Source organism: Mobula birostris, chromosome 7 (genome assembly GCF_030028105.1).
Source record: "Mobula birostris isolate sMobBir1 chromosome 7, sMobBir1.hap1, whole genome shotgun sequence".
Classification (NCBI taxonomy): Eukaryota; Metazoa; Chordata; class Chondrichthyes; order Myliobatiformes; family Myliobatidae; genus Mobula; species Mobula birostris.
In genome coordinates, this window is record NC_092376.1 from 28613429 (window position 1) to 28640031 (window position 26603).

At 42.6% G+C, this 26603-nt stretch overlaps 1 protein-coding gene across 1 annotated transcript in view; it reads right to left on the minus strand.

Moving 5' to 3' along the window:
• LOC140200078 (rho guanine nucleotide exchange factor 17-like) overlaps positions 1-26603 on the minus strand; it is a 472416-nt gene that overhangs the window by 153131 nt on the left and 292682 nt on the right. The window contains exons 2-3 of the mRNA XM_072262817.1: positions 22832-22909; positions 15987-16169 (exon numbers count right to left, since the gene is read on the minus strand). Of these exons, the coding sequence (XP_072118918.1) occupies positions 15987-16169; positions 22832-22909 (261 nt within the window). The remainder of the gene's footprint in view (positions 1-15986; positions 16170-22831; positions 22910-26603) is intronic.

The following is a 26603-nucleotide window of genomic DNA, read 5'->3' on the forward strand; positions in this document are numbered from 1 at the left end:
TGTCCCATGATCCTCTCATATCCCTTTTGCCAATCACCTGTCCAGCTCTTGGCTCCATCCCTGCCCCTCCTGTCTTCTCCTATCATTTTGGATCTCCCCCTCCCCCTCCCACTTTTAAATCTCTTACTATATCTTCTTTCAGTTAGTCCTGATGAAGGGTCTCGGCCTGAAACGTTGACTGTACCTCTTCCTAGAGATGCTGCCTGGCCTGCTGCGTTCACCAGCAACTTTAATGTGTGTTGCTTGAATTTCCAGCATCTGCAGAATTCCTCGTGTTTACAATTCGATATCCTTCTCCTTAGTTAATACCGAAGAAAAGAAATTGTTCAAATTCTCCCCCATCTCTTTTGGCTCTGCACGTAACCATCCACTCTGATTCTCTAAGGGACCAATTTTATCCCTCACTATCCTTTTACTATTAATATAACTGTAGAAACCCTTTGGATTTATTTTCACCTTACTTGTCAACACAGCCTCATATCTTCTTTTAGCTTTTCTAATTTCTTTCTTAAGATTCTTTTTACATTCTTCATATTCCTCGAACACCTCATTAACTCCAAGTTGCCTATATTTATTGTAGATCCCTCTCTTTTTCCAAAGCAAGTTTCCTATATCCCTTGAAAACCATGGCTCTCTCAAACTTTTAACCTTTCCTTTCAACCTAACAGGAACATAAAGATCCTGTACCCTCAAAATTTCACCTTTAAATGACCTCTATTTCTCTATTACATCCTTCCCATAAAACAAATTGTCCCAATCCACTCCTTCTAAATCCTTTCGCATCTCCTCAAAGGTGATGCCACTGATCACCACTGTTATAACTCATGGTTATTTGAGCTACTGTCGCCTCTCATTCTCCTCTGACCTTTCTCATTAATAAGGCATCTTTCCCCACAGAACTACCACTCACTAGATGGCTTTTTTTTTTGTTTTTCACACCATTCTCTGTAAATCCTAAAGCCTGTTTTCAGTGAAAATCCCAGGAGATCAGCAGTTTCTGAGATACTCAAACCACCCCAACTGGCACCAACAATCATTCCATAGCTAATGTCACCGAGATCACATTACTTCCCCATTGTGTTGTTTGGCCTGAACAACTGAACCTCTTGACCACGTCTGTATGCTTTTATGCACTGGGTTGCTGCCACATGATTGGCTGATTGTATTAATGAGTAGCTGTAGAGGTGTACCCTATTATGTGGCACTGAGTGTATGAGAAAGCAATACAGATAGCACGAATGAACACGGAACATTACCACACAGGAACAGTATCTTCAGCCCACCACGACTCTGCCAACCATGATGCCAATCTAACTAATCCCACCCGTCTGCACATTGCCTGTGTCCCTCCCTTCCCAGCCTGTTCATATGGCCATCTAACTGCCTCTGAAACATTGTGTGTGCCTCTACCATCTCCCCATGCATCTGCCACTGTGTAAAAAAAAACTTGCCTTGCACATCTTTGAACTTTCTCTGTCTCACCCTAGACCTATGCTCTCTGGTATTTGACATTCCCACCCTGGGAAAAGGCTCCTATCTACATCTATCATAATATTACATATTCCAACAGGCCAATTCCCAGCTTCTGATGCTGCAGAGAAAATGATCCAGGTTTGTCCAACCTCTCCTGAAAGCTAATAGTCTCTGATCCAGACAACATTCTGGTGAACCGCACCTGCACCCTTTCTAAAGGCTCCACCTCCTGCACGTTGCGTGGTGACCAGAACTGCACATAATATTCTAGTTTTATACAGCTGCAATTGAACTTTTTGACTTTTACACTCAATGACCTGACCCGTGATTGCAAGCATGCTGTACGCCTTCTTTGCCATTTATATTGCCTCCTTCGGGAGCATTGGAATTGCGCCCCCAAGCCCCTGCTGTACGTTAAGGCAACTAAGGGTCCTGCCATTTACTGCATACTTTCCTCTTGCATTTGAACCCCCCCAAAATGCAACACCGCACACTTGTCCAAATTAGGGGCAGCTTGGTAGCATAGAAGTTAATGGAATGCTATGACATCACCAGCGACATGGGTTCAATTCCAGTCACTGTCTGTGAAGAGTTTTCACACTCTCCCCGTGACCCTGTGGGTTTCCTTTGGATACTCCGGTTTCCTCCCAGAGATGTACGGGTTAGTAGATCAATTGGTCACATGGGTGTAATTGGGGAGTGCAGGCTCGTGAGCCAGAAAGGCCTGCAACTGTGCTGTATCACTAAAAGAACATATAAACAATTAAACTCCAACTGGCATTCCTCTGTCCAGATTTCCAGCTGATCTGTATCTTCAAGATTCAATGTACATTTATTATCAAAGAATGTGTAAATTATACAATCCTGAGATTTGCCTGCTTACAGGTGGCCACAAAGCAAGAAACCCAAAAGAACCCAACTACAGAAAAAAAAGACCAACACCTAATGCACAAGAGAAAGGAAGGAGAAAAAAAACACAAATTGAAACAATTGAAGGGAACAACAACATTCCAAACCAAACTGAGTCCTCAGGTCCGAATCCCGGAACAGCCCGGAGTAGGCCCAAAGCCTTGCTTATCAGTTCATCATATTAGCGGGCATGGAGCACAGCAGTCGGGGCAGTCTTCACAGCCTCAGTGCCATGGAGAGAGGAGTGGCCGTCACGGAGAACGAGCAAAGTCAGCCCTCGCCTCAGATCCTGACACCCTGCATCTTGCTATCCCGACATCTTGCTGTACATCTTGAGAACCTGCCTCAATATTCACAACTCCACCAGCTTCCAGGTTGCTTGTAAGATTTTAGTGCAAGAATTGCGGTGGTTTTTTTTGTATGTAAATAGATGAGAGAATCACAGCAATATGTACGACATTATATTGTTATGTGTATGTGAGCAAGAAATAAGCTGTGTGCATATAACACTGTGTGTATGTAGTTATGCGTACGGGGTTCATGCAATGTGCGTCTGTGTGTTTGAAGCTGCATTTATATTCCACACCAGTGCTAGTGTGTGTGTGTGTGTGTGTGTGTATTATATGTGCACATACGTTTGTGTTCCAACTTAAATCAAAGACTGTAACTGAAAGTCAGTGAGCAAAATAAATTCAGCAGCTCCATCTATCTGATTAAAACATTCCACTGCCTGCTTGTTTCTGCCCCTCTTTCTTTCCTGCCATCCTCACTGTACTTTAAGATGAAACTTTGGTCCTTATCAGGACCATTCCTTTACTGTGAACAAATAAGTGAAATTCCATCTTTATTACTTGAATTCCGGGATTTTTAATGGTGGTTTTGGGGATTGCATTCCACTGCACCATCCAAAAATCAAGGCTTAGTGGCTTTAGCCCTGATCCCTCCTTCACTTTACAGATAAGCACTGACAAATGATTTTAAAAAAAGCCTCTTGGATCTTTCTTTTCATTTTCTTGTTGAAAAGCTAAAGCAAAGTGGGATTAGAACAGCAGATTTCTAGCTCCCTTGTGAGGCCATGTTGTTTGTGGAATGCAAGCTGTAATGACTGTGAATAAGCTGGAGACTGAAGCTGAAATTTGCAACAAGAGGGGTTCGGCAGAGTTCCAATAAGATTGTCCGCCACACAAGATTTACGTGGAATTAACGGCTGCTAAAGATTGTTCATCATGACTCAAAAACACGGAAGAAAAACAAAATCTACTGCTCTACATTTTATGCACACTTCCAATAGTGTTTATAAAAAATACAGTTGTTCATTTATTTACTGTTAAGGTTGACAGGAATTGTAATCAGTGTAAAAAGCACACGAGGTATCATGTGCCACTCTGACTGCACTGGTTATGGGCTGCAAAACCTACAGAAAGTGATGGATTCAGCCCAGTCCATCAGAGGCAAAGCTCCCCCCCACCACTGACCACATCTCCAACAAGTTTGGGCACAAGAATGCAGCTTCCATCAAGGAGCCTCATCATCCAGGCCATGCTCTCTTCTTCCTGCTGTATCAGGAAGGTCACACACACCACCAGGTTCTGGAAAAGTTACTACCCTTCAAACATCAGGCTCCTGAACCAGCATGTAAAACTTTGTTCACCTCAACTCTGAACGGATTGCACAACCTGTGGACTCACTCTCAAAGACTCTACAACTCAAGTTCCCGGTATTATTTATTTATTTATTTATTAGCTTTTTCTGCATTTGCACAGATTGTCTTCATCTGCACAGTGGCCATCAGCCTTTAGGTAGAATTTCATCGATTCTATTCCTTTGTTCTACTGTAAATGCCTGCATGAATACGAATCTCAAACCAGTATATGATGACATATGTACCTTGATAATAAACTTACTTTGAACTCTGATGTCTAGAAACAACTGCCAGATATTTCCTTTCATTCACTGTGGGATGTATGGAGGAAAATACAGTGATACGAGGCTTCATCAGATAGAAGAGTGTAATGGAGTTGGAAGGGCGAAGGTCAAGGGTAGATATAATTGGAGAGGGATGAAAGATTCAAAGTAGGTTTAATATCACAGTATGTATGCAGAATAAAACTCTGAGATTTGCCCCCCGCCCCCCCCGCTCAGGCAGCCACGAAATAACGAAACACCGTGGAACCTGCTCAAAGAAAACATCGAACACCCAACGCACGAAACAAGAACAAATTGTGCAAGTGGTGAAAAGAACAAATAGAATATCAACATCAAAGCAGGAGTATTTGCTTTAGTTCAGTTCAGAACCACAGCCCTAGCCACCTACAGGCTGCAGAGCCAGCCTTCACCGAAGTGCTCCAGTGTACCGATCACCCCAATCAAACCGCCCAAAAACAGCAAAAAAAAGTAACCAAAATCCGGAAACACGTGCAACATGAACCTCAAAATCCCTCAAAACTAGACACAGCCACAAGCTTCGCCGATCAATCCTTGCAACGTGGGATATAAAACTCTTGTACTTTGCTCCGACAGCATCTAGCGAGAAGGAGAGGAATGTCGGTCAAACACAGGCAGATGGCACTGAAAATCCACCTGCACTCCACTCTCATCTTCGTCAACTTCATCCTTGCTTGTTACCTCAGCTGGAGAGAAGTAATGGAGCCAATCATGGGTTCGTGCTCCGCGTCCAAGGCTTCCAGGCCTTCAAGCTGCACAATTGGCTCCCAACCTCACTGAATGTCCTCTGAGACAGCAAAGCTCCAGATTGGTCAACCAACCCAAAAACACACCACTGCAAGTTCCAATCACACGCAGCTCAGCAGTAGAATCATAGCTGAAGTGAAAGAAGTCATTTTGTCAACTGCCTGCAGGACGCTGCCTTTGTTTGCTGGCACCATCTTGAGGAATCAAGGGGTTAAAGGGTCGTTACGGTGGGGAGATGGGTAGCATGAGCGTAAAGGATGGACATCAAGTAAAAGGACTTAACTTCGAGGGGTGTTGGTGTGAAAACTAGTTACTTCAGGAATGGCTAGGAAAACCGCTCCTCCTGGCAGCATTATGGCCAAAAGCCAATGACCTAAGGTCTTTCACTTTGCATAGATGCTACCTGACTTGCTGATTTTTTTTCATGTATTTTCTGCTTTTGCTCTTAAGAACCACACGTACCACCTCTCCTCATAAAAGAACCTTAATTGGAGAGCAAGGTTACTTGACGCAGGCTTGACATAGAAATTGCGTTGGTCATACATGTGCCCAGCTGAATTTGCATGGGGATACAAAACACAAGACATCGGGGTAGATTTAAACCCTTCAGCCCATCGATTCTGCTACACCATCCATCATACCCGATTCATTATCCCTCTCAATTCCATTCTCCTCCCTTCTCCCTGTGACCTTTGATGGTCTTACTACTCCAGAACCTATCAACCTCTGCTTTAAATATATCCAATAACTTGGCCTCCACAGACGCCTGTGAAAATGAATTCCAGATTCAGCACTCTCTGGCTAAAGAAGTTCCTCGTCTAAGGGTTTGTCCTTGTATTCTGAGACTGTGCCCTCTAGTCTTTCAATAACACTTGCCAAGCATAATGAGATGTTCTTTCACATAATGAGGGTACCTTTTGCAAATTGTTGCAAGTCATGTGCTAGGTTATGATGTGATTTGAGAGACCACACATTCAACTTCAGAACTTGCCATTACATGATGGAATTCCCATGCCAAATCACTCACCATGTGGAGGGGAAGGTGGGACATCCCTAAGGTGGACAAGCTTGGCAACCAATGACAGAGTCGGCTGGTGGGCTGATTGGACTTCCAGTACATGGTAAACTCTCCAGTGAAGAGCGTGCAAGAATGCAAGTGGACGAGCAAGTCATTAAAAAAATTCCTCTTATATGTTGCAATTTTACCTCACTGAGCGCTTCCTCTGGCAGCCCAAACCATGTGTAAAGATTTAAAAAAAGATTAACTTTGTCACATGTACATCTAAGCATACAGTGAAATGTGTTGTTTTGTGTCCAATCAAATCAACAAGGTTTGTGCTGGGCAGTCAGCAAGTGTTGCCTCATTTCCAGCGTCAGCATCTTTTCAATAACAGGAGGAAACTTACAACACTCAGCATAAATAAGTTACCTCTTAGGTCTCTTAAATCGCTCCTCTGTTATCTTGTATCTGACTCCTCTTGTTTTGGGCTCCCCAGGCCTGGGGTAAAGACAGTATCCCCTCATGATCACATAAACTTCTATGTTTATTCTCTTATACTTTCAGTGAGGCCAACCTTGTACATCAGGCCCTCTAGTCCATGCAACATCCTCACAAATCTCTTCTGCACCCTCTCCAGCTTGACAACGTCTTTCCAATAACTGAGTGATCAAAACTTACATGATACTCCAAGTGCGGCCTCACCATGACTTCTGCATTTCAGGGACTCCCTGACTGGTAAAGGTGGTGAAAAAAAAATGGCTCAATTAGGGCTTTGAAAAAGGAACCATAGAGGCATCTGAAGGAGGATAATTAACTTACAGTTAAGAAACTGCAGATGGCACTGTTGAGTTTGCACTGCCAGGAGGTGATATGGTCTTGATGGGCTGAACAGCTTGCTGAATGTGCTGTGCCAGTTCTGTGAATCAAGATGGCAGAAGGGAAAGCAAACTTGGCCATTCCCCTGGTAAAACATGGCCTGACATCACAGGCACATGTCAAGAGTGCAAACATGACTCAACACTGCTCAAAAATGTTGCCTGTGCGCGGAAGGTTTTCCATTCATCTGGCAGTAGAGCTAATTCATGGAACAACTTAATGCATGGATAATTGCGGGCACCATCTGCAGAAATCACGGCCTACTTCCCAACATAGTGATTTCCCTGTTAGCAGCCTGACAAGGCCCAATCTTTCCATCTGTGCTAGTCCGTGTCACCGGTGATGTAATCGCTCTCGATTTTTATGAATGGAACTGTGAGGCATCTTCAATTCCATCAGAATTAGTGATGTCACCTGCCTGGCTTTTATACTCAATTAGCCATGATTCCTGAATCTGCTGATATTAAACAATGACATTCCCCACGGCAAGGGGGTATAGACTATCTCCAATCGCAACATTTCCTCTTCCTGTTTAACCTCAACGACAAGGAAATGCTTGAACCCCAAATGTTATTGCTGCTAGCAGACCAAAAAAAAACACAAATTCCAGGAATGAGAAAAGGCAACACCCAGTGAAGCATTTCAAACACCAGTCCGCATTCTAGATCGTACACTGCACACGCTAGCAGAGCAATAAATAATTTATTAGTGAGTATAAATTTTTCATTATTACTTCATTAGGAGTCTGAGAAGATATGGTATGTCACAAAAAAACTCTTGCAAACTTCTACAGATTCATGGCGGTGAGCACTTTGTGGTATGGACCATCCAATGCAGGGGATTGAAAGTGGTTGCAGATGGATGTACTCTCAGCCAGATCCATCACAGCACAACCCTCCCACCACTGAAGACATCTTCCAGAGGTGGAGCTTCAAAAAGGTGGCATCTGTTGTTAAAAGACCCTTGCCATCCGGCACATGCCCTCTTCGTGTTACTACCACTGAGGAGGAGGTACAGGAGCCTGAAGACCCACAATCAATATTTTAAGGCAAACAACAGGAATTCTGCAGATGCTGGAAATTCAAGCAACACACATCAAAGTTGCTGGTGAACGCAGCAGGCCAGGCAGCATCTGTAGGAAGAGGTGCAGTCGACGTTTCAGGCCGAGACCCTTCGTCAGGACTAACTGAAGGAAGAGTGAGTAAGGGATTTGAAAGTTGGAGGGGGAGGGGGAGATCCAAAATGATAGGAGAAGACAAGAGGGGGAGGGATGGAGCCAAGAGCTGGACAGGTGATAGGCAAAAGGGATACGAGAGGATCATGGGACAGGAGGTCCGGGAAGAAAGACAAGGTGGGGGGGGACCCAGAGGATGGGCAAGAGGTATATTCAGAGGGACAGAGGGAGAAAAAGGAGAGTGAGAGAAAGAATGTGTGCATAAAAATAAATAACAGATGGGGTACGAGGGGGAGGTGGGGCCTTAGCGGAAGTTAGAGAAGTCGATGTTCATGCCATCAGGTTGGAGGCTACCCAGACGGAATATAAGGTGTTGTTCCTCCAACCTGAGTGTGGCTTCATCTTTACAGTAGAGGAGGCCGTGGATAGACATATCAGAATGGGAATGGGATGTGGAATTAAAATGTGTGGCCACTGGGAGATCCTGCTTTCTCTGGCAGACAGAGCGTAGATGTTCAGCAAAGCGGTCTCCCAGTCTGTGTCGGGTCTCGCCAATATATAAAAGGCCACATCGGGAGCACCGGACGCAGTATATCACCCCAGTCGACTCACAGGTGAAGTGTTGCCTCACCTGGAAGGACTGTTTGGGGCCCTGAATGGTACTTCCGTATAAGCGGAACAAGTGCTACACATGCCCTTACGCTTCCTCCCTTACCTCTCCCTCCTGGCACTAATCCGTGTAAGCGGAACAAGTGCTACACATGCCCTTACACTTCCTCCCTTACCACCATTCAGGGCCCCAAACAGTCCTTCCAGGTGAGGCAACACTTCACCTGTGAGTCAACTGGGGTGATATACTGCGTCCGGTGCTCCCGATGTGGCCTTTTATATATTGGCGAGACCCGACACAGACTGGGAGACCGCTTTGCTGAACATCTACGCTCTGTCCGCCAGAGAAAGCAGGATCTCCCAGTGGCCACACATTTTAATTCCACATCCCATTCCCATTCTGACATGTCTATCCATGGCCTCCTCTACTGTAAAGACGAAGCCACACTCAGGTTGGATGAACAACATCTTATATTCCATCTGGGTAGCCTCCAACCTGATAGCATGAACATCGACTTCTCTAACTTCCGCTAAGGCCCCACCTCCCCCTCGTACCCCATCTGTTATTTATTTTTATGCACACATTCTTTCTCTCACTCTCCTTTTTCTCCCTCTGTCCCTCTGAATATACCCCTTGCCCATCCTCTGGGTCCCCCCCCCCACCCTTGTCTTTCTTCCCGGACCTCCCGTCCCATGATCCTCTCGTATTCCCTTTTGCCGATCACCTGTCCAGCTCTTGGCTCCATCCCTCCCCCTCCTGTCTTCTCCTATCATTTTGGATCTCCCCCTCCCCCTCCAACTTTCAAATCCCTTACTCACTCTTCCTTCAGTTAGTCCTGACGAAGGGTCTCGGCCTGAAACGTCGACTGCACCTCTTCCTACAGATGCTGCCTGGCCTGCTGCGTTCACCAGCAACTTTGATGTGTGTTGCATCAATATTTTAAGAGCAGCTTCTAACCCTCCGCCATCAAATTTCCAAACAGACCATGAACACTATATTGTTATTTGCCTTTTGCATCATCTATTTTGTAACTTGTAGTCATTTTTATGTCTTGCAGTGTACAGCTGCTGCAAAGCAACAGAATTTCATGCCATATGTCAGTAATAACAGACCTAATTCTGATTCTGATATTCGATCACAATTCCTAATTGTGAATGGCCATCAGTGAGTAAATGCACAACTTCTTACTCATGAGCCGTGAATGATGTCACAAAGACCCAAGCACTATGGCTTCTGGATGTCACCCAGGGCCTCTCTAAATCAGCACTTCCTTTCAACTGCCAGCCAGCTGTAATATTTTAAAATGCACATAAATTCCAGCCTCAACCAGATAAATAAGCCCAGGAAACAATGAACCTGGCACTGACATATCACCGAGGTCTGCAAAATGTAATGAACCAATAAAGTCTCCTACCTCACACAAGGGCCAAATGCAGGCTATTCCACAGTAGATAATGATCTTCAACAAATCATTTCTTTCTCCTTGAAATCAGAATTAAAGATCATACAAGATGGCATCCTGTTTAAGTGGTGCATTTTTGTTTTGGTATGGTTACATCAGTCCAGCAAATGCTTTTCAAAAAACAAAGAGGTTTCCCGAGCAATTATTATGGAAGTTGAGTAATTTAAGAGCCCAAAATGTTTGTGTCTCTCCCATGCTTGGAGAAAACACTTCAGAGAAGTGGGCAATGGGGCAGTAGTAAAGGTAGTCAACTCTCAACCAACTGCGGTGCCTGATACTACTATGTATTAAAAGCCATACATTATAGTTCTTAAGGGCATACCAACTACAGTGACTCTAGTATTACAGTACGATAATAGTGTCAGCAAAATATAGCAAGGACCTGGGGAGAATTTCGTGAATTTGAGGCAAACAGACCAGATTATTGAGTCAGACTCAGCGTAACTGTATTAGCTTTGTTCACACATGTTTAATATCGAAGTATCAAACCCACAGTCCCCTGCATAACTGACCTCAAGAAACCCTTTTATTATATCTGCCAGGATTTCCCTAGCATTGTTCTTAGTTCATTATATTTATTTCTTCCTCGTATGGTCTCTTGCGTCACATTTATCAAAGTTTATATTCAGACTTATGCCAAAGTACTCCAGTAATTGCCATCAAGATTGTTGTATTCCTTAACAGTGTCAAATGAAACAAAGTATTCCATCAGGAAAAGAAAACGCAGATGTCCAAAACTGAGCTGAGCCTCATATACACATCTCCTACCCAATTATTTTGCATTGGTTTTAATTTTCTTTTTTAAAAAAAGCAACACCTGGAGGTATCTTGTAGATTCGTTAACATTTTGTGAAAAAAGGGCTAGGTCACTTTCTTGGACCTGAGATGTGTTCCCGTGTTGTGTGTGAGTTTCCGCCTCAGTTTCCCTTAAAGGCAGGAACTCAATCAGCCCAGCTGGTTAGGCCGCACTGTTCGTTCCACATAACAGAAAACTTGTTGTTACCAAGGCACTTGCAAACATTGTCAGAAATACTGATTAGATTCTGTTGAAAAGTCATTGTTTTTTAAGAATAATAATTCATTATTTCTCCAACTTGATGCCATTTTTAAAGAATCCATAAAAGTCATATTGTTAGGAAGAACTTTATGCTGACGATACACACTCCATTCAGAGGTGGAAACCATTCAGCTCTGGTATCAACCTTTGCAGTTCTGACATACAAAATATTACAGAATATTCCATGTTCTACAATACAGCCCTTTGGTCCAAGGGATGCTGAACTTTTAACCTACTCTAAGATAAATCTAACCTTCCCTCCTACATAGTCCTCCATTTTTCTATCATCCGTGTGCCTAAGAGACTTTTGTATCTGCATCTGCTGCCACCCTTGGCAGCAAGTTCCACGCACCCACCGCTCTCTGTGTTAAAGACTTACTTCTGGCATCCCCCCTATTCTTTCCTCCAGTCACCTTAAAATTATGCTCTCTGCTATGAGCTATTTCTCCCTGGGGACAGGTCTCTGGCTCTCTACTTAATCTGTGCCTCTTATCATCATGTACACATCTATCATGGTTCCTTTCACGTATTTGTTTACCAGTTACGTCTACACCAAAAAATTAAAAAGAGAGAAGAACAGCAAAGAGATATTTAGCACCAAAATAAACACTAAAAATGCTGGAGACACTCAGCAGGTCGGGCAGCATGTGTGGGAAGAGAATCGGAGGTAATATTTCAGACCTAAGAACCTTTATCAAGACTGAGAGAGGAAAAAAAGTCAAAATTCTTTCTTTATTAGTTCTGACCTGAAATGTTATCTCTTTCCACAGATGTTGTATGAGCTGCTGAGTGCTTCCAGCATTTTCTGTTTTGGATTGCCAGAATCTGCAGATGTTTTGATTTTCTCTTTAAAAATGGATTGTATTACCATACAATATCTAGTACAATATGGTACTTTAACAAAGTACAGAGTACAAAAACTCTTTACAGAAGTGATCATACAATAGCTAGCAGAGCAAGAACAGAAAATAAAAATAAGAACATTGAGCCAGAGCTGCTGATAGACCAAGAAACGGCATTTATCCTGTTCCATTATTTAGACTCAGCAACGCATCCCAAGCTAAGAAAGTGTGTGAGAAGTGGAAGGAAACCTGTAAGTGCCGATGATTCCATGTAATTGCCTCCTCAATCTATCTAAACAGACTACATTTTGCAATAGAATAATGGAATAATTTGGAACTATGTGTCATTTAAAATTTATTGAAGGAGGAAAGAAAACCCACATAAAATGAAAATTTTTAAAATATATACATTGGGAATTTTAAAAGATGCTTTAGAGGTATTCCTTCCTCCAAACAAGGCCAGCTGCTCAATACAGGAAGTGCTCAGCAGGCCAGGGAGAGAGTAATAGGGTTAATGCTTCAGTTCTTACCCATCAGAGGGTCTGATAAAGAATCATTGCCCGAAACATTGAGTCTATTTCTCTCTCCACAGGGGCTCATCACCACCAGCTTCAGGAATAGTTACTAACTCTCAACCTTCAGGTTCTTGAACCAGAGGAGATAACGTCACTTAACTTTATTTACCCCATCACTGAAGTGCTCCCACAACCTATGGGCTCAATTTCAAGGATCCTTCATCTCATGTTCTCGATATTTATTGCTCATTTATTATTATTACTACTATTTCTTTTTTTCTTTGTATTTGCACAGTTTGTTGTTTTTTGCACATGGATTGTTTGCCTGCCCTGTTGAGTGTGGTCTTTCACTGATTCTACTACGGTCTTTGAAAACGAATCTCAGCATTGTATTTGGCGACTTATATGTACTTTGGTAATACAATTACTTTGAACTTTGCATGGCCTGCTGATGGTTTCCAACACTTTTTGTTTTTATTTCAGGTTTCTAACATCTGCATTTACTAAGGCCATTTACTAAGATAATTTCAAAGCCAACATGTGGAAACTACATTAACATATTATAATAGCTTAATTATAATATGATATAGTATGTAGAGCTTAACCTATAATAGCAAGTAATTTTTTAAAAATAAAGGAATTTCCTAGAGTATTTCACAAGGACTGTTAACAGAATTGACTTTCAATGATGTTATAACCTTGAACAAAGCAAGAATGGTTTATTCAGCCATGCAGATCCTGAAGATAAGTTGGAATTTTAAACATCCCTACTTCCATCTTTATTACGACAATTATCTTGTAAGTTGTAAAATGACTTAGGACTTCCATTCAATTGTATGATAGTGATTCCTGATTCCAAAAGGTATGCAGGAATAATAATAAAAATAATTCTCTTTAAAATATCTACACATTTAAAAAACAAAACTATAAGAAGATTTGAAATCATACTATTTCTGTCATAGAATCTTCCTGTAATCCCACCTGGGTCCCTATTGAGTCTGCACCAAATAGCAAGCGCCTCAGTTACACTAATTCCACACTAATGCTGATGCAGGGTTTTGACCCGAAATGTCGATAATTCTTTCCCTCCAGCAGATGCTGTTCAGCCCACAGGGATTGTTGCTTGCAGTTGTTTGTTGTTCTAGATTCCAGCATCTACAGTCTCTTGTGCCTCCACACTAATCCTTTTTAATTCTCTCCACATTACTGTTAACTTGCACTTGAAGTTAACCTGCATACTAGACACAATTTATAGTCATCTGTGGCATGGTAGCGTAGTGGTTAGCACAATTCTTTACAGTACAGCCGACCCAGGTTCAAAATTCCCACCAATGTCCGTAAAGAAGGTTGTACGTTCTCCCCATGACCGGCTAGGTTTCTTCCGAGTGCTCTGGTTTCCCCCCACAGTCCAAAGGCATACTGGTTGGTACGTTAGTTGGTCATTGTAAATTGTCTTGTGATTAGGCTAGGGTTAAATCAGGAGATTGCTGGGCGGCGTGGCTTGAAGGCCCAGAAGAGCCTAATCTATGCCGTATGTCAATAATTAAATAATTTTTGCCATATGGGAGGAAAGCTGAGCACCCAGAGGAAACCTACACAATAACTAGACAGCACGTGCAAACTCATCACATACAGCACCAAGAGTCAGGATTGAAATCCTGTTGCTAGACTTCATTCCAGTAACCTCATTCACCTCAACACTGAACCCATTCCACAACTACTTATTCACTTTCAAGGACTCTACAACTCACGTTCTCAATAATATATGTGTCTGTATTTCTTTATTTGGTATTTGTTATTTTCTTTGTATTTGCACAGTTTGTCTTCTTTTGCACATTGGCTGTTTGTCCATCTTTGTGTGCAGTTTTTCACTGATTCTATTGCATTTCTTTGTATCTACTCTGAATGCATATGGTGACACAAACATACTTTGATAATACGTTTACTTTGAACTTTGAATTATTATGTTCACCATGTGCTGCCCCTTCGGGCAATGTTACAATTTGTTGGGCTAAAAGCTATACCGATATTATCTCAGGGCAGTATGATTATTTTCAAAGCAAGTAGTGCAGGACAAATTAGCAGGTGCTTATTTGACTCTTCCTATCAAATGCTGTTTAGAAACATAGAAACATAGAAAATAGGTGCAGCAGTAGGCCATTCAGCCCTCGAGCCTGCACTGCCATTCAGTATGATCATGGCTGATCATCCAACTCAGAACCCTGTACCTGCCTTCTCTCCATACCCCCCTGATCCCTTTAGCCACAAGGGCCATGTCTAACTCCCTCTTAAACATAGCCAACGAACTGGCCTCAACTGTTTCCTGTGGCAGAGAATTCCACAGATTCACCACTCTCTGTGTGAAGAAGTTTTTCCTAATCTCAGTCCTAAAAGGCTTCCCCTTTATCCTCAAACTGTGACCCCTCGTTCTGGACTTCCCCAACATCGGGAACAATCTTCCTGCATCTAGACTGTTCAATCCCTTCAGAATTTTATACGTTTCTATAGATCCCCCCTCAATCTTCTAAATTCCAGCGAGTATAAGCCTAGTCAATCCAGTCTTTCATCATATGAAAGTCCTGCCATCCCAGGAATCAATCTGGTGAACCTTCTTTGTACTCCCTCTATGGCAAGGATGTCTTTGAAACATGCTCAGTATGACTGACAACAGCAATAATACTGATATATTCCATGCTAATTGAGTACTTCAGCTGATACAACTTGACTTTTTGTGTGGAGGCTGCCCAGGAGTGGAAGTACTCAGACCTGGCAGCTGAGTGTAAGGAAGCTGGCTAGAGGACTATCGTCTACCCTGTGGAGGTAGGATGCCGGGGCTTCATCAGCACAAAGACAATAAGGTTGGTCTGTGACTGGAGCGAGGCTCAGGAGGGTCACCAGAGAGATGGCTGACAAGGCAGAAAAGGGCAGCTGCTGGAGGTGTGGCAGGCAGCAATGCCCAGCAGGAAAAATCTCCTGTAAGTTTAATTTAAGTGACTTTTGGATAGGTACATGGAGCTTAGAAAAATAGAGGGCTATGGGTAAGCCTAGTAATTTCTAAGGTAGGGACATGTTCGGCACAACTTTGTGGGCCAAAGGGCCTGTATTGTGCTGTAGGTTTTCTATGTTTCTAAATCTCATTACAGAAGTATTCTCAACGGTGTCACTGGGTGTTGATCAAATTATCTACACATGTAACAGGCACAGCTCTCCAAAGGTGCCCTGAAATCAGATGGAGGCTGCTCCAGGTTTGCTTTGTAAAGGAGAAACAGCTGCGTGAACACTGTAAAGCCAGCCAGAACTCAGCTCCCTCCAAATCCGCTCTGGCTCCCAGCATGCACCTTTAACTTGGAAGCCGTGCACTCTTGCGCAGTACTCACCGTTTCGATCATTAGGTCACCCACTTTCTGCTTCTCATGCCAGTTCTGGACGCACTGGTGAGCCTGTTCCAGGAATTTCTCGTGATGCTCCAAGATTTCCGGAATTTGGAAGAACATATCATCCACAAGGGCCAGGTCACAGATAGACGAATTCTCTGGCTGCTTCAAAGGTCTCATGTATCCCTGCCAAAATAAGTGTTAAAACCAATCATTAATCAGTATCAGAAAACATGATCAAAACATCCCTTATTATTTATACACTGATCTGGAATCAGATACCGATCCTTTCATTTGTGGATTCAATAAAGTCACTGCAGAACTCGCTCAGCCCATGCCAAGTGCTTGAGTGGGTCTGATTTTACATCACATTCCAAATTCTGATCCTCAGATACCCTCAAGGGTTTTCACAATAAACATTTTCTCCCAAGCAGACAGAAACTGTCAGAAAAATTGAAAGAGGTTTACCCTGGGCCAATACCTGCATCCCTTTTTTGTTCATCCTGTGGCCAGCCAAGCTGCAGCAGTTTAGAGATGCAGCTTACAGTGATGAATCCTTAATATTCTCTTGTCCCAAAGGCTTGGTCACTGGAGTAGGAGCTGGGTTAGCCTAATAACATAACAACACCAGTGGTCACCGATTGGTGCTCAATTCCCGCCGCTGCCTATAAGGAGTTTGTAAGTTTCTCCTTGTGTTTCCACCTGGTGCTCTGGTTTCCTCCCACATTCCAGAGATGTACAGGTTAGCAGGGGTTCCCAACCTGGGTCCATGGGCCCTCCAGTGAATGGGAAAGGTCCATGGCATAAAAAAGGTTGCTATATTGGCTCTGGCAGTGTAGCAACTCTTGTGGGCTGCCCAGCACGATTCTTGCTGATTTGACACAAAATAAAACAACACATTTTACTGAATGTTTCAATATACACGTGACAAATAAAGCTAATCTTTAAATAAACTATTCGTGTCTATAAGACCATAAAATATGGGAGCAGAATTAGTTCATTCAGCCCATCGAGTCTGCTCCGCCATTCCATCATGGCTGATCCAGTTCTCCTCTCAGCCCCAATCACCTGTCCCCTTCTCGTATCCCTTCATGCCACGACCAATCAAGAATCTATCAACCTCTGCCCTAAATACACATGAAGACTTGGCTTCCACAGCTGCCTGTGGCAAAGAATTCCTCAGATTCACCACTCTCTGGCTGAAGAAATTCCTCCTCATCTCCATCCTAGAAGGATGCCCCTCTTTTGTGAGGTGGTGTTCTCTGGTCTTAGGCTCTCACATCCATTCTCTATAGGCCTTTCGCCATTCAATAGATCTCAATGAGTTCACCCCTCATTCTTCTGAATTCTAGCAAATACAGGTTCAAAGCCACCCGACACTCTTCATATGACAAGCCATTTTCATAAATCGCCTTTGAATCCTCTCCAGTTTCAGCACATTCTTTCTAAGATATGGGGCCCAATACTCCAAGTGAGAACTAACCAGTGCTTTATAAAGTCTCAACATTACATCCTTGCTTTTATATTCTAATCCTCTTGAAATGAATGCTAACATTGCATTTGCCTTCCTCACCACAGACCCCACCTGCAAATTAACCTTTAGGGAATTCTGCATCCCAGTTTTTTTGTATGTTTACTCCATCCAGAAAATAGTCAATCCTTTCATTTCTTCTACCAAAGTGCATGACCATACACTTCCCGACGCTGTATTCCATCTGCATTTCTTTGCCCATGCTCCTAATCAAAGTCCTTCTATAGCCTCTCTACTTCCTCAAAACTACCTGCCCTTTTCACCTATCTTCATATTGTCCGTAAACTTTTCAATTAAGCCATCAATCCCACCATCCAAATCACTGACATATAGCGTAAAAAGAACTGGTCCCAACACAGAGCCCTATGGAACACCACTAGTCACCAGAAGCCAGCTGGAAAAAGCTCCCTTTATTCCCACTCTTTGCCTTCTGCCAATCAGCTACTGCTTTCTCTATGCTAAAATCTTTCCTGTAATACCATGGGCTTGTAGCCTGTTAATCAGCTTCACGTGTGGCACCTTGTCAAAGGCCTTCTGAAAATCCAAGTACACAACAACCGATTCTCTTTTTGTCTCTCCTGCTTGTTATTTCTTCAAAGAATTCCAACAGATTTGTCAGGCAAGATTGTCCCTTGAGGAAACCACGCTGACTACAGTCTATTTTATCATGTGCCTCCAAGTACCCTGAGACCTCATCCTTAATAATCAACTCCAACAGCTTCTCAACCACCGAGGTCAGACTAGCTGGCCTACAATTTCCTTTCTTCTGCCTCTCTCTCTCTTCTTGGAGTGACATTTGCAATTTTCCAGTCTTCCGGAACCATTCCATAATCTACTGATTCTTGAAAGATCTTTACTAATGCTTTCATGATATCTTCAGCCTCCTCTTTCAGAATCCTGCGGTGTAGACCATCTGGTACAGGTGACTTATCTACCTTCAGACCATTCAATTTCTCAGGAACCTTCTTTCTTTCTAGTTATGGTAACTTCACACACTTCATACCCCATGACACCTGGAACATCCACAATACAGCCAGTGCCTTCCACAATGAAGCTGACGCAAAATACTAAGTTAGTTCAATTTGCCATTGCTCTGTTCCCCCATTACTACCTCTCCAGCATCGTTTTCCAGTGGTCTGATATCCACTCACGCCTCTCTTTTACACTACATATTCCATCTTTACCTTCTTAATGACATTTTTAGTTGTCTTCTGTTGGCATTTGAAAGCTTCCCAATCTTCTAACTTCCCACTAATTTTTGCTCTATTATATGCCCTCTCTTTGGCTTTTATGTTGGCTTTGACATCTCTTGTTAGCCATGGTTGTGTCACCTTTCCTTTAGAATACTTCTTCCTCTTTGGGATGTGTATTTCCTGTGCCTTCAAAATTGTTTCCAGAAATTCCAACCATTGCTGCTCTGCTGTCATCCCTACCAGTGTTATTTTCCAATCAATTCTAGCCAACTTCTCCCTCATGCCTCTGTAATTCCCTTTACTCCACTGTAACGCTGATACATCTGTCTTTAGCTTCTCCTTCTCAAATTTCAGGGTGAATTTGATCATATTTCTTTTATCTCAAGGTTCTTTTACCTTAAGGTCTCTAATCAATTCTGATTCATTGCACGATAATGGCTCTATGGAAGAATGGAGACACTGGTGGTTCAGCTAAGATCATATTGAATCATGGGATAGGCTTGAGGGACTTAATGACCTACTGCTGCTCTAGCTTCTTGTGTTCTTGTCGTCTTAGCCATGTTTTTGCTGACAAATTCTAAGCTGTTTTCTTATTGATTAATTCTCAGAAAATGGTGCATAAATTTTTGCTGCCGTGGAAAAGTTATCCGTAATCAATATGAATTTACAACAAATCAGAAAAGAGAGGATATTTTCTGCGATGGCCAAGAGCAATCTCTGGCATTTGGATGGGGCAGCTAAGAGCAAAAGTATGAAATTAAGGCAAAAATAAAAGCTTGGTGTTACAGAGTTCAACCTGAATAAACAGAATCAGTTAGTAATATTCACTTTGGAATATAATCACGAATTTATAAAGTGAAATAGTTTTATTAATTTTCACATGTTCTGATGCCTAAAAAGAATAAATTCCATGTATAGTACAATTTAGCATACATTAGATGCAACAGGTTACAGAGTGGTATAACAAGACAATTGGACAATCCAGTGCTCTTATTATGAGCTCAGTGAGAGCTATTACCTCCTAGGGAGTTCCATTACATTTCATTTATATTGTGTGTTTAATGGAGTTAAATTCCCCAGGGACCTCACAGCAGCAGTATCAAACAATATTTGACACTCAGGCGATACCAGGATTGATGGCGAAAAGCTTGCTACGAAAGGTCGATAATAATGACCATCTTAAATGAGAAAAGAGGGGTTCAGGAGGCAGCAGCAAAGGTAACCGATGGCAACAGCCACCTGAGCTGGGATGACTGAGGCCAGTGCGGACAATGTGGTGAGCTGCAATACTGGTGGAGACCCCACACAAAGGAGGCGGCGAGGCCAAGAAAGCATTTGAAAACTGCATTGAGAAATCGTAAACATGGACACCACTTGGGCAGGAGGCAACGTGGATGAGCAAGAGCACATGGAAGAATAAACAGGAAAATGGAGGGAATGAGGGCACTGGAGTCAATTTTAGACATTCTCATCTGAGTATATATGACAAAACAGAAGGATTGGTGATCCAATCATGCAGAGGCTGTGATATGCATTATTTGGTTTACAGTGCCTATAAAAAAGTATTCACCCACCTTGGAGGTTTTCACATTTTATTGTTTTACGACATTGAATCACAGCGGATTTAATTTGGTTTGATTGATACTGATCAATAGAGAAAACTTTTCTGTGTCAAAGTGAAAACAAATTTCTATAAATTGTTCTAAATTTTTTTTACAATTATTTAACAAATTAATTGATTGCATAAGTATTCACTCCTTTCAAGTCAGTATTTAGTAGATGCACCTTTGGCAGCAATTAAAGCCTCAAGTCTGTGTAGATAGGTCTTTATCAGCTTTGCCCATCTGGACACTGCAATTTTCCCCCATTCTTCTTTACAAAACCGCTCAAGCTCTGTCAGATTGCAGGGGGATTGTGAGTGAACAGCCCTTTTCAAGTCTAGCCACAAATTCTCAATTGGATTGAGGACTAGACTCTGACTTGGCCGCTCCAGGACATTAACTTCGTTGTTTTTAAGCCATTCTTGTGTAGCTTTGGCTTTATGCTTGGGGTCATTGTCTTGCAGGAAAACTAATCTTCTCCCAAGTCATAGTTCTCTTGCAGACAGCATCGGGTTTTCCTCCAGGATTTTCTTGTAATTTCCTACATTCATTTTACCCTCTATCTTCACAAGCCTTCTAGAGCATACTGCAGTGCAGCATCCCCACAGCACAACGTAGCCACCACCATGCACCACATTAGGGATGATGTGTTTTTGATGTGTAGTGTTTGGCTTATGTCAAACTTTGTGATATCTGATGGTCAAAAAGCTCAATTTTGGCTTCATCTGACCATAGAACCTTCTTCCAGCTGACTTCAGAGTCTCCCACATGTTTCTGGCAAACTCTTGCCAAGGTATCAGGCGAGTTTTTTTTTTCAACATTGGCTTTCTGTTTGCCACTCTCCCATAAAGCTGCGACTGGTTAAGCATCTGGGCAGTAGTTGCTGTATGTGCTGCTCAAGCTTGTAACTCCTCAAGAGTTGTCATAGGTCTCTTGGTGACCTCTCTCACTAGTCCCCTTCTTGCACGGTCACTCAGTTTTTCAGGATGGCCTGCTCGAGGCAGATTTACAGCTGTGCCATATTCTTTTCATTCTTGATGATTGACTTATCTGTACTCCAAGGGATATTCAGTGACTTGGAAATGTTCTTGTATCCATCTCCCGACTTGTGCTTTTCAATAACCTTTTTGTGGAGTTGCTTGGTATGTTTTTGCCAGGATACTGACTACCAGCAGTTTAACCTTCCAGATAGAGGTGTATTTTTACTACAATCAATTGAAACACCTTGACTGCACACAGGTGATCTCCATTTAACTAATTACATGACTTTTAAACCAACTGGCTGTACCAATGATGATTTGGTGTCTCATATTAAAGGGGGTGAATACTTATGCAATCAATTATTTTGTGTTTTAAATTTGTAATTAATTTAGATCACTTTGTAGAGCTCTGTTTTCACTTAGACATGAAAGAGTCTTTTTCTGTTGAACAGTGCCAAAAAGTGCCAACTTAAATCCACTCTGATTCAATGTTGTAAAACAATAAAACATGAAAACTTCCAAGGGTGGGGGTGAATACTTTTTATAGGCACTCTACGTCCCTGCAGAAAACTACGCAGGATTTGTGCAGTAGCCCATGGCATAATATGCAAGATTACATACATTATGGAAATTTTTCTAAATTGCATTTACAATTGCATGCACGCCCAAGATATTTAATACCACACCAGTAAAGTAAGTTTGTTTATATCCTGCACTAAACTGTAGTGAAGGATATAGCAAATGCACTATTCTGGTGTAACATTAAATATTGCAATATGTACAGTATACTTCCTTAAGTTTTCAAACCCATATGTGAATGGGTCCTAAGGGAACTGACAGGCCAGTATTTTTCTTCATGGAAGTAATATATTAGATTTAAGTCATTGGAGTTAGATGAGTGCTGAAACTATTGGGCAGATTTACCGACTATGGAAGATGTGCTTCACAGTCTACAGTGTTTATTCCTTGTCGTGGGATTTGGGGAACCAATAGCCTGAAATTCTTCTTCAAATGTCAATAACCAGCTGCCTTGGCAGCCTGAGTCTTGCAGATCTGAAATAATATGGATAGGAGCATCCTGAATCCAAACTTCCCAACAGTCACAGCACTGAGAAGCTTCCTGTACGCATCAGCTGTGGCTCTGTGGGCAGGACTGATCAGGACTTTGTTAGTATTGTGGTTAGGCAGTCAAAAGTGAGGACGATCGAATCCCCCTCCCCCCGGGTACTTTTGTACATTAGTAGCAGCAAGAGTAAGTGAGGGCTACATAGGTCCATTCCTCCACTCCCTCACTGCACACAGTGTCCTAAATATTGAGTGTGGCAGAACTGACGTGGCATCTGCAATCACTCCCAAAGACTTTCCTCTGTGATCTTTCTCTACGGTGTAAGCTAGAAGAGACTATAGAGAGAGTGGTGGGGAAGCAACTTGCAAGAGTGGTTAGAAGCTGATGTGATCACATGTTCCACAATCACTCATACTCCCACAAACTGTTAACCATCTCAGTCCAGTCCAGCTAAAGACATACATACACACACGATACCTGTATGAGTGTTCGGAGAGACTCCACGTAAGATTGTTCAGCATCCAACAGGGTCATCATGACATGCTTTCTCATATCCTGTGTGAGGAGAAAGAAAACACTATGAGGAATGTCATCAGTGAAGAGCAAACCAGGCTTCTACGCCACTGTTATCAGATTCTTGAAAAAACGCCTTGTGCAATAAGATGGACTCCTGGCCTCACAATCTATCTCGTAATGATCTTTCATTTTATCGTTTTCCTGCACTGTTCTTTTTCAGTTGTTTTTACACTTACTCTGCATTGCTTTTTTTTCCTTATTCCAGCTCAATAATGATTTGTATGGTACATGGCCAAGTGGTTAAGGCATTGGACTAGCGACCTAAAGGTCGTGAGTTTGAGCCCCAGCCGAGGGAACGTGTTGTGTCCTTGAGCAAGGCACTTAATCGCACATTGCTCTGCGACGACACTGGTGCCAAGCTGTATGGGTCCTAATGCCCTTCTCTTGGACAACATCGGTGTCGTGGAGAGGGGAGACTTGCAGCATGGGCAACTGCTGGTCATCCATACAACCTTGCCCAGGCCTGCGCCCTGGAGAGTGAAGGCGCAGATCCATGGTCTCGCAAGACTAATGGATGTATTTACTAATGATTTGTATGAACAGTACACAAGACAAGCTTTTCATTGCATCTTCAAAGTTGAAAGTAAATTTATTATTAAAGTATGTATATGGCACGAAATACTACACTGAGATTCATTTTCTTGCAGGCATTTGCAGTAGAACAAAGAAATACAATAGAATCAATGAAAAACTACACAAAGAGTGACGAGCAATCAATGTGCAAAAGAAGACAAAATGGTGAAATACAAAAAAGGTAATAATAGTTAGTTTTATTATTTAGAGATACAACTGGAAACGGGCCCTTCCCAGCCCAGCAGCCACCCAGCAACCCAGCTATTCAAACTAGCCTCATCCAAGGCGACTTACAATGACCAATTTACAATTAGCCATGATGGAATGGCGCAGCAGACTCGGTGGGCCGAGGGCTCTAATTCTGCTCTTATGTCTTATGATCTTAACCTACCAACTGGTCTGTCTTTGGGAGGAAACCAAAGCACCTGGAGGAAACCCATGCACTTACTGGAAGGATAGACAAACTCCTGACAGATGCTGCCAGAACTGAGCTCTGAGCTCCGTTACCCTGAGCTGCAATAGCGTCGCACTAACTGCTACACTACCGTGGTGCCCCAATAATAATAAATAACGAATTAAAATAATAAAAAAATAAGTATCTTGGTAGGTGTAATAAAACAAAACAGCTGAGCAGCAATAATGCTGGCTGGACTTCACTTTGCTTGTTCCCTTCTTGGAAAGCAGTTTCATGGACACTGTCAATACTCTTCTTTCCGGCCCAGTGGACCATTAACAGGACTAATTCTCAGGGGTGTCAGCCGGCTTCGTGGCCCTGCAAGGCTGTGCACCATCCTCCACCGTCACAAAAACGGGCCTGTTCAGCTGGATGGCCTCAGGAATGGGAGCCCTGCCTGATCACCCAACCCTGAGTCACTAGGGCCGTTTTCAGACCGCAGCCGCTTCTCAAACTTCCAGTTCAAACAGATTGGGAATCAAATCATGAGCGTGCCTTATTTGTGTGGCTCAAAACCAAAGCTCAGTCTGCCAACTGTCTGAGTGGGAAAACGCCTGCTCCCTCATCTCAATCCAACAATCATTGAAACTTCAGTGCAACAAGAAAATAAGGAGGCGAAAACTAATTTTAATAATGTTTATTTCTGAAAGCTTACACGAGGCCAGAGATTTGTTGTCCCACCTAAATTCAGATTTACAACTATGATCACAGAATTCTACGCACACAAACCAGCCTCCTCTGTCCACACCTCCCGGTGCATCAGGAAAGAAATCAAAGACCCCCCTCTCCCCTGGACCCTGGACAGTCTCTCTTTTCTCCCGTTCCATCAGGCAGAAGATACAAGAGCTTATAAACATGCATCACCAACTTTTATCTCGCTGTTATAGAGCTACTGAAAAGACCTCCTATACAATAGAGATGAATTCTTGATCTATCCATCTACCTATCCATGACCCTTGCACCTTATTGTCTAACTGCACTGTACTTTCTGAATAAAGCAGTAACACTACCTTCTGCCTCCTATAATTGCCATTCCCTTGTGCTATCGTGATGTACTTCTGCTTTGCAATGACCTGCACAAGTGGCATGTCCGGCAACATTCTGTATCTCAGTGTACAAGTAACAATAAAATCCAATTACCAATTACAACACCATACAACTCCATCATCAAGACTTCACTGGACCCCTGGAAGGAGGTGGAAACACAGGAGACCAAAGTCAACCTGGTGCCTGAAAAGAGGATGCTGTCCAAGTTGCATGCCATCTTGGACAATGTCTCCCATCCACTACATAACGTACTGGTTGGGCACAGGAGTACATTCAGCGAGAGACTCATTCCACCGAGATGCAACACAGAGCGTCATAAGAAGTCATTCCTGCCTGTGGCCATCAAACTTTACAACTCCTCCCTTGGAGGGTCAGACACCCTGAGCCAATAGGCTGGTCCTGGACTTATTTCCTGGCATAATTAACATATTACTATTTAATTATTTATGGTTTTATTATGATTTAATTATTTATGGTGCCACTGTACCAAAAACCAATTTCCCCCTGGATCAATAAAGTATGACTATGACTATGACTACTATCATAGGGCAGAGATAAGAACCTTGAACCACACCAGTGGCACAATAGAGAAGATGGCCAGGGTCAGACAGAGATGGCGGACCTTCATTGCTGCTCTAAATGCCAGCGGCGTAACAGGCAGTAACTAACTAAATTTCTCAAAGCCATCTTAAATCCCTGATTATTTAAGCATCACCCCGAAACTCAGTGGTCTTTTAAAAAATAAATGGAAACAAAACATCTTTTTTTGTTTCAATTAAAACTTCAGGCCAGAGATTAAATGGATCCTATTTGTTCCAGGATCGTGCATTTACTTATCAAACAAGTTGATACAGAAAATCACAGGAACTGGATCTCAAAACCTTCCAAAAAACTTGCAGTCAGTTGTTATTCTGCGCTCAATATACAAAATGATAACGAATTAAATTAATTGCTCTGATTTATTGTCATTCTTTAATACACAAGTGTTAAAGGAGGAGGAAGTGATTGTTACTCTGGATCCAAAAAAAAAATCACAATGAACATAAAAAACATGATAAATATGAATATGAAAGTAACACAATAGACCACAAAGTGGAAGTGGCAGTGTATGGGGAGATAAAGGGAGCTGAGGGGCTGTGGAGAAAGTGGTGGGGGGCGTTGGTGGGGTGGGTTAATAGTTGGAAGTGTGGATCAGCCTCGTGGCTTGGGGGAAAGTAACCCTTTTTGTGTCTATTGGTCCTGGTGTGGATGTTGCAAGCCTCTTCCCCGAAGGGAGTGGGGCCAACAGCCCAAAAGCAGGGTGGATGGGATCATGACATTGCTGGCCTTTTGCTGATCACAAACGTCGGTGGCTGCTGAAAATATAATCCAAACAAGTTGGGCCTCATGTGGAGCATTTTCTTTCTGCTGCTCTGAGTAAATAGCCAGGATTCCCTTCATTTGTTCGGGACACTATGCTGCTTAAATGAGGCAGGGCACCGATGCCGAACCATTTTCTAACCAGCGTCATTCGTATGCACTTTCTCGTCATCAGACAATACACCATACTTAGAGTGAAAGTTTTTGTGTTCGAAGAACAGTGATTTTTGTCACTGATAT